The sequence below is a fragment of the Lacerta agilis genome, chromosome 5, assembly GCF_009819535.1.
Source record: "Lacerta agilis isolate rLacAgi1 chromosome 5, rLacAgi1.pri, whole genome shotgun sequence".
In the NCBI taxonomy this organism is placed as follows: Eukaryota; Metazoa; Chordata; class Lepidosauria; order Squamata; family Lacertidae; genus Lacerta; species Lacerta agilis.
The window spans coordinates 10,411,925-10,426,260 of record NC_046316.1 but is presented as its reverse complement, the minus strand read 5'-3'; the positions used below and the strand labels follow the sequence as shown (position 1 = coordinate 10,426,260).

At 47.0% G+C, this 14,336-nt stretch overlaps 1 protein-coding gene across 35 annotated transcripts in view; it reads left to right on the top strand.

Moving 5' to 3' along the window:
* Window positions 1-14,336, top strand: part of SORBS1 (sorbin and SH3 domain containing 1) — a 104,191-nt gene that overhangs the window by 32,788 nt on the left and 57,067 nt on the right. For 19 of the 35 annotated variants that reach the window (XM_033148465.1, XM_033148476.1, XM_033148472.1 and 16 more), the window contains 5 exons: window positions 540-941; window positions 5,560-5,707; window positions 7,267-7,296; window positions 10,543-10,706; window positions 12,002-12,065. In XM_033148465.1, coding sequence (XP_033004356.1) covers window positions 540-941; window positions 5,560-5,707; window positions 7,267-7,296; window positions 10,543-10,706; window positions 12,002-12,065 — 808 coding nt within the window. The remainder of the gene's footprint in view (window positions 1-539; window positions 942-5,559; window positions 5,708-7,266; window positions 7,297-10,542; window positions 10,707-12,001; window positions 12,066-14,336) is intronic. The other 16 variants (XM_033148470.1, XM_033148469.1, XM_033148466.1 and 13 more) reach the window with 1 other exon arrangement.

The following is a 14,336-nucleotide window of genomic DNA, read 5'->3' as shown; positions in this document are numbered from 1 at the left end:
CCACCGGTGTGAAACGCACCTTTCCGATTTGGGTGCACCCTAAGATCTTTCCCTCTCTCCTGCTGAATAACCTGCGGCTTTTCCTTCCGAGACGGACGCATGTTTGTGAGGAGATTGCGGGTGCAGGGTTTGGGGTGTGTGTGTGTGTGGGAGCGCCTCGAGCCCAAACCGTACCAGAGAGGTTGGGATGGGCGCCGTTCTGTGAAACCCCTCTGTCTCAGGCTAAAGGAAACATAGCAGTTGGCACAAAACTGCCCTCAGGTGATGACCGTGTATTCTAAGGGATTTTGGGTTGCTCGATCTGTTGATGGCAGATGACTTGGAAGGTGGGTTTGGGGGCCTGGGAGTTGTGTGAATTGTTGTTGTCTTTTTTGAATGGCACAGAATCCGGCCGCTGTGCAAAACTTGCTCATTTGGGGGGAATAATGTCGTCTCGCGAGGCGACCTTTTGTCGAAGCGGCGCCTTTTGCATGCCACTGCACACCTCCACTGTTTCGGTTCCCCCCCCCCCTTGTGTAATGCCACCTTATCTCCCACAGGATGCGACTTCCTCTGCCACCACCACCACCCCAGCTCATACAGAGGTTATAGTAGTGCCATTCCAACAGGTTTACCCAGACAGAGGGCAAGAAGCCAGCTCAAGCACACCTCCACCGCCTCTCCTGCCATGTGGCCAAAGTTCGGCATTTTCTGACAACACTCCTCCTCCTCCTGGCTTGCTTCTGACCTTCCCGACATTAGACGATTTCATTCCCCCTCACCTTCAGAAAGGTTCCCAACACAACCAGCCGTCCTCTTCGCCGGGGATCGTGCCCCATGTTCGCCCGAAACTGCCTTCACTGTCGCCACCTCCACCACCTCCGCCTCCTCTGATTCCCCCCATCACGGAGGTCTCAGACAGTGTGTCGGAGCCCGAGAGCACAGGAATGATCTTGCGCACAGTAAGCCTTGCCACATGCCACCGTGACGGCTTTGCTAAATTTATGCTCCCGGATTAAATGACCTTATTTTTATTTTTCTCACTGGCATACTAAACTTTGAACAAGGTGCTCTCTGCCAGCAGCATGACAACCGAAACCTTGTTTATGTGCTATTATATTGCATGTGTGTCTCTTCCCCTCTTCTTGCTCAGTCACCCTTCGGCTGTGTAATGTTTCTTCCTTGTCCTTTCCTATTTGAAAACGCTATACCAGGGTTTCCCCCCAAATGTTTTGGCACCCATCATCCCTGGGAGGCAGGTGGCGCTGTGGGTTAAACCACAGAGCCTAGGGCTTGCTGATCAGAAGGTCGGCGGTTCGAATCCGCGCGATGGGGTGAGCTCCCGTTGCTCGGTCCCTGCTCCTGCCAACCTAGCAGTTCAAAAGCACGGAGTGCAAGTAGATAAATAGGTATCGCTCCGGCGGGAAGGTGAACGGCGTTTCCGTGCGCTGCTCTGGTTCGCCAGAAGCGGCTTTGTCATGCTTGCCCCACGACCCGGAAGCTGTACGCCAGCTCCCTTGGCCAGTAACGTGAGATGAGCGCCGCAACCCCAGAGTCGGACACGACTGGACCTAATGGTCAGGGGTCCCTTTACCTTTTTACCCATCATCTCTGACCACTGGCAGCTAGCGGTGATGGGAGTTGTAGTCCAAAAACAACTGGCGGCCCAAGCTTGGGAGGCCCTGCTCTATGCCTTTGGCCATAACCAGGGCCATGTACAAGGCACATCCCAACTTGGTGCCCTGCAAACAGTGCTGGACTACAAATCCCAGCCTCCTGACCTGATGGAAGTACTCCAATTTAGTCTTCCACACTGCTTTAGACTACCTTCATGGAAGGACCTAGGGTAGCTGTTATGCCACCGTCTTAGGGCTTCTTCCTTTGTTACAGCTTTGCATTTGCAATTTCACATCTGCGTACGAAAGCATGCCTGCCATTGTTGCGTTGCAGAACACGTGATTTTCCTTGGCCCCATTTAGTCACCTGGCAATGAGAAGAGGTCTTTAAAGACAGCTTCACATGCAATGCCTTTCATAGAATCATAGCTGGAAGGGGTTCTGGGGATCATCTTTGTGAGTGTGTAATAATTTTTATTATTACACTAATAAATAATTATTTGTTTTCAAATTACAATAACTCAATAAAAGCCTCATTGTCACAGTACCAAATTATAATACAATTCATATTCCCAATTGTTCAGATACCAAATTATATTATTTTGTTGGGCCCCCGCGTGCTAGAATTGATGATTTATTTTAACTCTGCATTCCCAAAACTTACGAATTCCAGTTGCACACCAGGCAGAATAACAAACCCTTATATTGCAGCTGCAATTTTAACGACTTCCATTCACATTAACACATCAGATAATTTGCAGTCCTACAGGTGAAGCCTTCAAACTCTCTCTTTGGATTCTGAGCATCATCTAAAACAACCCCTTGCAAGCAAGGCAGTTCCCCCATACGGGGATCGAACCTCCGACTTTGGCATCATCAGCAGCACGCTCTAACCTACTGAGCTATTTAAGCTCAGTGAAGGCTGGCGGGCTGTCTCTGACCATGGCAGGCTACCTCTTTCCAGAGGGGCCCCGATTAGAACAGCCAAACCTGGTGAAAAGTACTTGATGCCACCAGGGACTCCATACTCAGCTCTTCCAGCTTCAGGCTGCAAATTATGCCAGTCTCTATGGTTTTCTTCTTCAAGATTTGGCTTCTGCTGGCTTCACTTCCTGGAGTCTCAAAAGACATCCAGACACAGGAACAACAATTTAATGATGGGGCTGGGGGCTAAACAGGCCACCAGGGCCGTCTTTAGCAGATGCGGCGCTGGGGTGCAAATATCCACCCAGTGCCCCCAAATTACCATGGATAGTGTTGGGGTGGCCGTAGCTGCGCACTGCCAGCCACCAGGGGGCCCAACTCTCCCCATGCCGCTGCGGGAGAGCAACCCCCGCAGAGGTTTGGAAGTAAAGTTGCGCCCCTCCCAAGCCTCCTCGGGAGGAGAGCACAGCTTCCCTCCCAAGCCTCCTTGGGAGGAGAGAGATCCCTTCAGAGGCTTGGGAGGGAAGCTGCACGCCCGCCAGCCTTATGGTTGGCGGGGCACAGCTGGCGGACGTGCTTGGAAAGGGGAGGCCATCTTGAATTACTGTAGAAATTGGAGTTCTTGGTAATACCCAGAAGTCAAAAATTAAAGATTCCAAGAACTCTGGCCAGGCAGGAGGTCAATTTTAAAGTTTTCAAACAGTTTTATTCATATAGAAGCAAATTCCAGTCGAAATAAATTCTTCCTCAGCTAGATTTTCATGGTCAAAGCGTACCAATGAGGCATACAGAGAATTGGTACACTTTGACCATGAAAATCTAGCTGAGGGAGAATTAGCAAAACAGGGCCTTGTCCTGGAATTTATTTCGACTGGAATTTGCTTCTATATGAATAAAACTGTTTGAAGACTTTAAAATTGATCTCCCGCCTGGCCAGAGTTCTTGGATTCTTTAATTTTTGACTTCTGGGTATTACCAAGAACTCCAATTTCTACAGTAATTCAAGATGGCCTCCCCTTTCCAGGCACGTCCACCAGCTGGCGGGCGTGCAGCTTCCCTCCCAAGCCTCTGCAGGGATCGCTCTCCTCCCGAGGAGGCTTGGGAGGGGAAGCTGTGCAGCTCCCCCACTTGCTGGGGCGCCCCACTAACTCCTATGGGAAAGACAGCTCTGCAGGCCACCTCTCTTCCAGTTTCCCCTGAGGGCTTTTGTATACTTGCTATGGGACCAAATGGAGCTCCATGATTCTGTTGATCTTTGAATACCAAGTAGCGCCAGAAACCCCAGTGGGGCACATTTGGATTCGAATTTCCTGTGCTTCTGGTTTGATTCAAAGTGTTCCATTAAAATAAAAAAAAGAGTGGGGGAGATGCAGTTGAATTTTGACATTTTATCCCTCTGGGGAGGTAGGGGCAGCACACATGATTCCCCCGAATCCTTATGGCAACCCTGTGGCTTTAGGCTGGTCCAAGGTTGTCCAGGGACTTTCAGTGCCTGATGTGAACACAGGCCATGCTGGTTGGAACCCAATGATCCACCCAACTGGCACTGTATGGAGTTGCTTTTACAGGAGGACCCAGAACAGGAAACCCCATGCCTTGAGATGGTCCTTCCCGGTGCACACTGGCTCATTCAAATGATGGCATCATGAAAATAAGTAGAGGATCAGTATGGATTGTATGTAGTACAAATTCTATTTATTGGATGTGCAGACGTGGGTGGCGCTGTGGTCTAAACCACTGAGCGTCTTGGGCTTGCTGATCAGAAGGTTGGCAGTTCGAATCCCCATGACGGGGTGAGCTCCTGTTGCTCCGTCCCAGCTCCGGCCAACCTAGCAATTTGAAAGCACACCAGTCCAAGTAGATAAATAGGTACCGCTGCAGCAGGGAAGGTAAATGGCGTTTCCATGCGCTCTGGTTTCCATTACGGTGTCCCATTGCTCCAGAAGCGGTTCAGTCATGCTGGCCACATGACCCGGAAAGCTGTCTGTGGACAAACGCCGGCTCCCTCGGCCTGAAAGCGAAATGAGCGCCACAACCCCATAGTCGCCTTTGACTGGACTTAACCGTCCAGGGGTCCTTTACCTTTTTACCGTATGGGATGTGCACACTCACAGAATTGTGGAGTTGGAAAGGGACCCCACGGATCATCTATTCCCAACCCCCTGCAATGCAGGAAACCTTTTGCCCAACATGGGACTCGAACACACAATTTTGAGATTAAGAATCTCATGCTCTACCCACTGGCTATTCCTCCCCCCCCCAGCTTGCAGTTGGTCCCTAATTTTCTGCCACTCGCTGCTCACTCTGAACAAATCCTTCTGGTAGATCTAAACTGGAAATCTCAGGGTCAGGATGATCATTTCATCTTGACGGCCACCTTTATTCCATCGCCACAAACATTAAACAGCAGTTCTTATGTCAGTGATAACAAATAAACAGGTTCTGCAGCTGGCTGCGGTTGGCCCAAGGGTGTCATGCTCTGCCTTCCTCTCTCCTGTCTCTACCGGTTCCTCTCCACCTGTTCTTCGCATTGTCCTGATGTCCCCGGCGTCCTGCTGTCTAACAGCTTGCGGAGGGCGGTGCGTCCTAAAGTTATTTCCCTGATTCCCCCCCCCCATCAAATAATCCGTAACCGGCTTTCGTTCAGGAACTGCATGAGTTTGGCATGCCTGATGATTTCTGTGAAAGGAACACCTCTTTTTAAAAGGAAGCATGGGTCCGAACACACAGATCTCTCTCTCTCTCTCTCTCTCTCTCTCTCTCTCTCTCTCTCTCGGTCTCTCCGTAACCAGAACAGCTCACTCCTGCCACCAGCTGTTTGCCACGTATTACAATTTCTTTGAGCGACGCTTCTTCTTCCAGCGCAAAAAGGGGTTTCGGCTCTTTCCTCTGTGTGTACTAACGGCAACGAGAAAGGCGCCGTGCCGGTGCATCGAACTAAACTTTTCTCGGGTTTGTTGGTTCTCTGTTGCAAAGCGGCTTTCCTCCAGGTACCCTGTGGCCCTTGGGCGATAACGGCATATGTACCTTTCCGTTTCAGGACCCCTGTCCTCTGCTCTACGAAGCGCCTAGGCCCAGCGGTGGCACAGAGTGCTATGGCTCCCTAACTCTCACCAGCAAACCCACCTCCGGTTACCCCTCCACCACCATTGTCAACCCCACCATCGTCCTTTTGCAGCACAACAGAGGTAAGGGTGACAGCATATTGCCTCTTCCAGCTCAACTTGGGGGACAATTTTCAGTGTGGGTGAATATATATGACAGGGTAGTTGCAATGGGGTTGGAGTAGTCTGGGCTATATTTCGATACGTCGTTCAAAACCGGTTTGAAGTCGTGATAACGGTTTCATAATTTTTTTAACCTGGCAGTATATCGCGAAGCATGATGTGTTAATGCAAAAACTCACAATGTGGGAAAAAACATGAAGCCAGCCAAGGCTTCTCTCGATTCCTGCAGCCCCTGTGCTGGCTGAGTTCTCCCCTGTCTCATGCAGGGGGCAGCGAATTACAAGACCTCTCCATTAATGCGAATTAATGCCTCTCCATAGCTCCATCTTTATTTCAGACGCCGTGATCACGATGCTTAGCTGGTGATATATCACAGAGTTGAAAACCAGATATTACCCGGCCCTACTGTTTTGCCTATTTCAGACTTTGTGATATACATATGCATATATATGCATATGCATACACACACACACTTTTCCATCTATAAGACGCCCCCATGTATAAGACACCCCCTATTTTGGGGGACTGAAATTTCAGAAAATGGGGGGAGATGGAAAAAAGTTGTTTGGGGGGGATTATCGAGGGTTGCTGAACTTTTTTCAGGGGGGGATGCCGAAAATCGCTCACCCACATGCACCGCAAAATCCACCTCCCGTCTTTCTCCTCGCCGGCAGGAGCTGCCAACCCCCCCCCCCAGTTGCTGCAGCATCAGCCAATCAACAACACCCATTGACGCAGCAACCAATAACACGCACAATAGCCGCTGACAGCCACGGCAGCAACCAATCCAACACCCACCCTATGCACTACCCATGTAATAAGACGACCCCCACTTTTTTGCATGATTTCTAAGGGGACGACGATGACATACTCTTATACACGGAAAATTACGGCATTATCTATTTATTTATCTTATCTGTCAACTGCCTGAAGATTTTTCTTTAAAATAAAAACAAAACTGCAGGGAGCCGTCGCAGCATGTTAACGATGAGATTAAGTTATGACCTTGGAAACCCTTCATTTGAATTTTGCCTCTGCCCATTAAATCAATAAGTGGCCTTCAATAAGTCACCCTTTCTTTCGTCCTTAACCCGCACCTGCAAAATTATTAACCTGTCTTCCAAAGTTTGTTGCAAAAGGTCACAAGATAAACAGTCTAAAGTGATAATATAGATACTAATAATAAACCCACTGCTTGGAGGTGTTGGGGTGTTGTTTTTTTGAGCTTTGATATTTATATATCCTGTTTGGAACAACTGTGCAAGAGTTTTACTCACTCGCTGTATCAATGACTCGGGAACGTTGTCTAGCACTGCTGTTTTGAAGTTGTGCGGGGCTGAACGTTTATTCGCTTTGGTGGAAAGACCTTGGGTTCAGGGTCTGACAAGGAGGGCACCTAAGCCCTCGTGTGCAGCATGTGTTGTTATTTCTGCCTGCCCAGATCACTGCAAGAGTTGAGAGCTCTCACGTCTCTGGTGTTTGTTCCACTTATTTGTCTGTCGTTTTCTCCTCTCCCACAGAACAACAAAAAAGGCTTAGTAGCCTATCAGGTACGATGCCCAAAACGTTCCCGCCCCCTTTTCTCTTCTCCTGTTCTCCTGCTGCTGTGTTCACCTGAGAAGCGCACTGCTTTGTGACTTAGCAAGAGTACCTTTAGTGAATCCACGAGTGAAGAGCCTTTACTGAAAGGGGTAGATAAACAATTGTCCGCTCAGTCGCTGCGAAGTATATGCTCTCTCTCGAAAGCGCTGGAAGGAGCATGCGAATTCTTTTAAGACTGCCTTGGGTTTATTGGATTCTGAAAGGCAAGACTGCGTAGTCAGTAAATATGCTTGACAGCTACACAGTGCCTTGCCGCTAAAAAAAGAGAAAGACATTGAGCTCCCCCAACGCAACTATTCTGTCCAGTTCTGCTAGAAATTTGCACGCGTGTCTTCGCACAACCACTGCACCTCACCCGAGCCAATGCCTGGGGTGGGCTCCCAGCCTGGATGAAAAATAGTGTGCCCTACATACATGCCTGCAGATAGTAACGTGTTTTAAAACTGAACACGTTTTTACATGACAGTAAACCAGACCCAAATGTAGAGGGGGGAAAGGAACAACTACATTTCTCGACTGATTACACTTACGGGATGCTAAGAGGCTGGGTTGCGGTCTGGCACCTGTGTATTTATGAAATCCCCTTTTAAAGCTTTCTCAGCTTAGTGGCTTTTACCGCATCCTGTGGCAGCTCCTGCCATAAATTAATTGACCCTGTGAAGTATTTTCTTCCTACCGCCACCAATAAATGTCACTTTACCTTCCTTGTTGACATCACACACAATCTTAGAAAGCAACGTCGTGTGCCCATCCCCTTTATGCATTTATTTGTTGTTATATGTATATCCCACCTCTCCTGAAAGGAGCACAACAGTTCGTGATTCTCCCACAATCCATATTATCATCTCAGCTCCCCCAGGAGGTAGGTAAGGCTGAGAGATGCTCACTGGCCCAAGGTCACCTAGTGAGGTTCTAGCCACTCTTAGTCATGTTTATTTTCTAAATGAAAAATCCTCTTTAACTCTTATTCCACCCAGAGATGCTGGTTCAACTCCCGGCCAAAAGTGAGCCTCCTATACCAGTTTCTTTCCCATTTGTATAGTTTGGAGAGATCCGTTTGAAACAGTGCACTTTCACCATCCTAGTACATTTGGTGTCACAAGCAATCCTGACCCACTTCCCTGTTCCAAGTTGAACAAGTTTTTAAAAAGTAGAGATCCTGGGAGAAACCCACTTGTTTCTTTCCATCTTTGAGGTTTTTACTCGTATTACGAGCTCAATCAAGGACAATTTCTTTTCTTTTTTTAGTGTTACTATCGGTCTAGGTATCTATGACCCCAGAACTCAGTTTAAATTCCCCACTTCTAAAAGCTGGTGGTCTTTCTCTGGTTTGCTTTCTATAAAACAACAACTTTTCCTTAGCAAACCCATTGTGCTTCCTGGATTAGGTTAGCTGCCCCTTGAGGTGAATTTAGAGGATTACCATGCTGAACTTTCAGTGATTTTGAGACGTCTCCTTCGCTTTTCAGTCCTGTGCTAGATTTAAGAGCAGGACCCCATTCAAAACCTAGATCAACATTTATTCAAAACATGTATGCCACCCTGCAGCCAAATTGATTCAGGAGCAATTTACACAGGTTAACCGACAATATTTTTAAAAAATTAAGAGTATTGGATGAAGTGGCTCTGTACAGGATTTGCTAAGGGTACTCAGTGACTGAAGCTGGCTCTTTCTGCATGAGCCTTGTCCCGCACTATTTCAGTATCTCATTCTGAACCATACAGCTCTGGTTGGCTTTGGGTACTACAGCTGTGTGCATGATTTTAGTATCTGGCCCTCCCATCTTTCTCCAGTGCATGCTACGCAGTGATATCAGAGTTCCTGCAACTTGGCAAACTTTTGATGAGGGAAGTTGCAATGTCCTGTGTCCTTTTCACCCCTGAAATCCTTCACTGGGATTTCTTCAGAGTTGGGTCTTGAAGGATGCCCCACTGTAGCACTTGGTTATGCGACCTAACGTCAAGGAACGAGAGCCGAGCCAAATTTCTCAGAAAAGAACATTATCGGAGTTTCCTCTTTTGGTGTGTCTCTCATCCCACTTCTGTTTCAGTGTATCTGAAGAAGTGTGCATGCACACGAAAGCTCATACCAAGAACAAACACAGTTGGTCTCTAAGGTGCTACTGAAAAGAATTTTCTATTTTGTCTCATCCCACTGACCTCCAAGCCGGCTGGGGAGTTCAACCGAATGGCCCTCCCAGTTGCTCCACCAATATTACAAGCGGGGAAGATTTTGAGTGCAGCTGCAGATCCCATATATTTTAATATTCTTGAAGGAACCAACAGGCTTGGCGCATCTTCCTGTCCTAACTTTGCGCTTCCTTCATCTACCAGCACGAGCTAAGAACAGAATTCTTTTGAGTTTTTGCAGAATTACCCCCCCCCCCCCGAGAATTTCCCTTAATGCCTCCACTTCAAACAGTAAGAGAATCCCACCTTGCCCCAAAGAATACTTGGAGGAAATGTCTCCCCACCACCACAATTTTGCCACCCACAAATGGCGTGGAGAATTTCGGAAAGCCAATTTTTGCTCAGCCCTATAAATATTGCTAAGGGACGTGGGTGGCACTGTGGTTTGAACCACTGCGCCGCTTGGGCTTGCCAATCGGAAGGTTGGCGGTTCGAGGCCCCGCGACGGGGTGAGCTCCCGTTGCTCGGTCCCTGCTCCTGCCAACCTAGCAGTTCGAAACCATGTCAAAGTGCAAGTAGATAAATGGGTACCGCTCCGGCAGGAAGGTAAACGGCGTTTCCGTGTGCTGCTCTGGCTTCGCCAGAAGCGGCTTAGTCATGCTGGCCACATGACCCGGAAAAATTGTCTGCGGACAAACGTCAGCTCCCTCGGCCTGTAAAGCGAGATGAGCTCCGCAACTCCAGTGTCATTCATGACTGGACTTAACTGTCAGGGGTACCTTTACCTTTACCTATAAATATTGCTAGAATTAGGTGGTGCTTTTGAGAACCCATGTTTAGCCTGGTTTGTGGATTAGTGGCAAGAGTCAAATCCCAGACATTGATGGGCTGCTCCTTCTTGTAAAAATCCCTTGCTCATTCGGTCATGTTTCGAATTATTTTGCTGTCTTGGGACAGTCAAACTCATCAGTGTTTTGCCAAGGTTTTTGGAGTGATTGATGTTGGATTTTGTGTAATGATTGTATTGGAAGACAAAGCGATGGACTTGCTTCCTTTGTTTACAGAGCCAGCGATAGATGTGCCACTAGCTGATAAAGTAGATTATATGCCTGTCCAAGAAAAGATGAGCCAAAGCAAGAAACAAGCAGTGGAGGAACGGAAGAAAGTAATTAAGAGCCCGCAGTACATGACCGATTCCTCACCGGATGACATAGGCATTCCATTAAGGGTAAGGAAATTTGGCCCATTTTCATTCCACATAAATTCATTTGTGCTAATCTGTATGGGGTGTCAAATCTAAAAAAAATGTAGTATCAACACTGACAACTGGGAAACACTGGCCTGCGAGCGCTCCAATTGGAGAACAGCCTTTACCAAAGGTGTCATGGGCTTTGAAGACACTTGAACTCAGGACGCAAGGGAGAAATGTGCTAAGAGGAAGGCACGCTTGGCAAATCCACACCGTGATCAACTCCCGCCCGGAAACCAATGTCCCCACTGTGGTGGAAGGACGTGTGGATTCAGAATTAGCCCCCACAGTCACTTACAGACTCATTGTTAAAACCGTGTTTATGGGAGACAATCTTACTCGGCTACGAGTGATCGCTAAAGAAGAAGAAGAAGATGACGAAGGGGTGGTTTGTCCATCTTTGGCACCCACCCGGCACTCAGGTCTCACCTGTGGCTCCTGGAAGCTGGCAGCGTGCAACAGCGGCCACAATCCAGGAATGGCTTTGACTGGCCAACTAAACCAGGTGAAGGTAGCCGGTGGGTCTCAAACCCTTAGTGATTTAGGGACTTGTCTGTCCCCTGCTTGCTAGGACAGACTCTGGCAGATTGAGCAAATGAGACTGATAGTCTAATGGCCGAGAAGGACATTTACAGTAACTTTTAAAGACGTATACATTTTGTGGAACGACAACGAACCTTAATATATGAACTACTCAACAGAAAGCTCATAACAATATCGAACTTAGTTGGTCTCTAAGGTGCTGTGGGTTAGTTGGTCTCTAAGGTGCTCTAAGGCGCTGTGAGTTAAACCACAAAGCCCTAGGGCTTGCCGATCAGAAGGTCGACAGTTCGAATCCCCGCGACGGGGAGAGCTCCTGTTGCTCGGTCCCTGCTCCTGCCAACCTAGCAGTTCGAAAGCACGTCAAAGTGCAAGTAGATAAATAGGGACCGCTCCGGCGGGAAGGTAAACAGTGTTTCCGTGTGCTGCTCTGGTTCGCCAGAAGCGGCTTTGTCATGCTGGCCACATGACCCGGAAGCTGTACGCCGGCTCCCTTGTCCATTAACGTGAGATGAGCGCCGCAACCCCAGAGTCGGACACGACTGGACCTAATGGTCAGGGGTCCCTTTACCTTTAAGGTGCTACCGGAAGGTTTTTTTTTTTTTTTTTTACTTTGCAATGCAGTTATTGTCGCAGAGAATGAACAGAGTGCGTGCCGTGAGGCGAGCTTCCTTGTTTTTCGAACGGCGGCATGAACGCACACCAATAACTTGTTTTGTTCCTTTTTCTATTAGAACACGGACCGATCGAAGGACTGGTACAAGACGATGTTCAAGCAGATCCACAGGCTGACGAAAGGTACTGTTCGCCTTTCCCCCCAGAGGCTCTTCATGCAGATCGGTTTTGTGTGGGCAGCCTTAGCGGATGTTGGAAAGCCCTGCTTTCCTGGTACCCAGAGCATCAGGAGAAAGGTTGAGAACAGATTTAGACAGCCAAACTACCCACGAGGTTACATGCGTGAAAGCATTTAGCAGCTTGCCTTATTTTTGCCTTTTAAAGAGCAGCTGAAGGGGCAGCTTCAATCTGAACTGGGTACGCAGGGAGTGGCTCGGTCTCAAAGGAAATCCAGCCTTCCCCGAAGCTGCCATTAGCTCTAGAAGGGAAGTATTCATGGGGGCCAAGGGACGTTCTCCCCAAAGGCTAATAGCAGCTTTGAGGGAGGTGATTGGTCCTGACCCTGATCTTATGCTCGCCTCCATGACTGTCATTTAAAAAGCAAAAAAAGAAGAGGTGCGTTGTGTTTATACATATTTACCATCATTTGTACGTTGGTCCATGGATGCTGTGTGCCTACGTGTGTGTGAATTTTTATACATGTTTATAGTCCTGGCATGAAAGGGCATTGAGCACTGAAAGGGGCTGCGTATCCTTGCAGCTCCTGCCACATCTGCCCCTGCCCCCTACATGTTAGCATGGATGTCTGAGGTTAGAGATGTAAAATTTCCGGAAATTTTGAAGCCCGGAAAAAATGGAAATTTTCGGTAAAATTGAAAAAAAACGTTACATTAGCACTTCTTCTTTTTCTTTTCCAGATTGAAAGTCATTCTGTTACTTTAGAAACATAAAATATAACTATGGGCAATTTTAATGGGCATAAAATTACCACAACTAGCATATTAAAAAATATAGTGTATCCAAACAATTATTACAAAATGAATATACTTTTAAAATAATATTTATTTGTATTTGTAACAAATGGATCAACAATCTCCTGAACTGTTTACTAGTTTATGTGGAACTAAAAAAAAAACAACTAAAAAAACCCTCCACAAAACAATTTTTAAAAACCCAGAAGTAACAATTATTCATATTTCCTCTGCACTGTATTAAAAAAAAAATTCTCATAAAAAGAACTGAAGAAGGATGTGGGACTAAGTTTCAATGAATGGGCATGAAATTTAACCAGAATTATTTTCTGAGCTGTAATTAAGTATATGCTTTCAGGCCCTTTTTATTGCTCTATATTTTCTTCCAGTGCTTTGAGGCCTAGTGAAGAGGAACAGAACCAATGCATACCACACGCATGCAAAAACAAAAACTGAAACCTTTTTCTTTTCTGGTGACAACAGCACCTCCTAAAGGAAGAAATGTTATCTTGTTCTTGCATTGGAGAGTTCAGTTTGTAATCTAGGACTTGCTTGTCCTCACAGAAATTAGAATAATCTGATACCATACATTTTTTAAAAGAAATATTTGAACCCCTTATCTTAAAATGTTTTATTCATCATGTTAAAATAAAACATTCCATAATCATTTTTTTATTTTTTCAATTTTTCGGAAAAAGCCCAAATAAATTTTCAGAGGGGAAAACGGGGAAAAACTTCTTTTGCCGAATTTTCCTGGTTTTTCTGGAATGGGGGGAGCAGAGCTGGAAGAAGCCCCACACCATCGGGGCAGGGCCTGAGATAAGGCCCCACCGCCATCTTAGCATCAACTGCCTTCTAAGGACTGGCTGGCTGATACTGACGGACAGTGTCTTGCAGTAAATAAAGAACCACGCAGAGTCCAAAGATCCACAGGGAAAGGAACAACTTTACTGAGGCAAAAACTTTGTTACATGCAATGTGCAAGCAAAGTAAGAGAGAGAGAGAGAGAGAGAGCAGCTCGCTGGGCGCAGGAATTTATCTCTCCTAGCTCAGCGTGACCTTGAGGTAGTCAAAACAATATTTACATCAGAAGCATTGCTGTCAACTTTTCCCTTTTCTTGCGAGGAATCCTTTTCGGAATAAGGGAATTTCCCTTTTAAAAAAGTGAAAAGTTGACAGCTATGACAGAAGTGAGCCTGCTAGAAGCTTCCAGAAGCTTCCAGCACTTTCCAGTTTCTACCCCCAAAGACCTTAGTCATGACAGATACGTGTCGTGTTCTCCACTTCTCTGGCCTTGACTCCCTTGATGCCTCTCGCAACACTGCTATTTGTTTATCTTTATTTATTTCTCAGATTTCTATACCACCCTTCATCATAAGATCTCTGGGCAGTTCACAGAATAAAAGACAGGATAAAAACATGAAAATAAGTAAAGCAAAACAGCAAAGCGATAACATCCACCCCTTGCCACAGACACATTTAA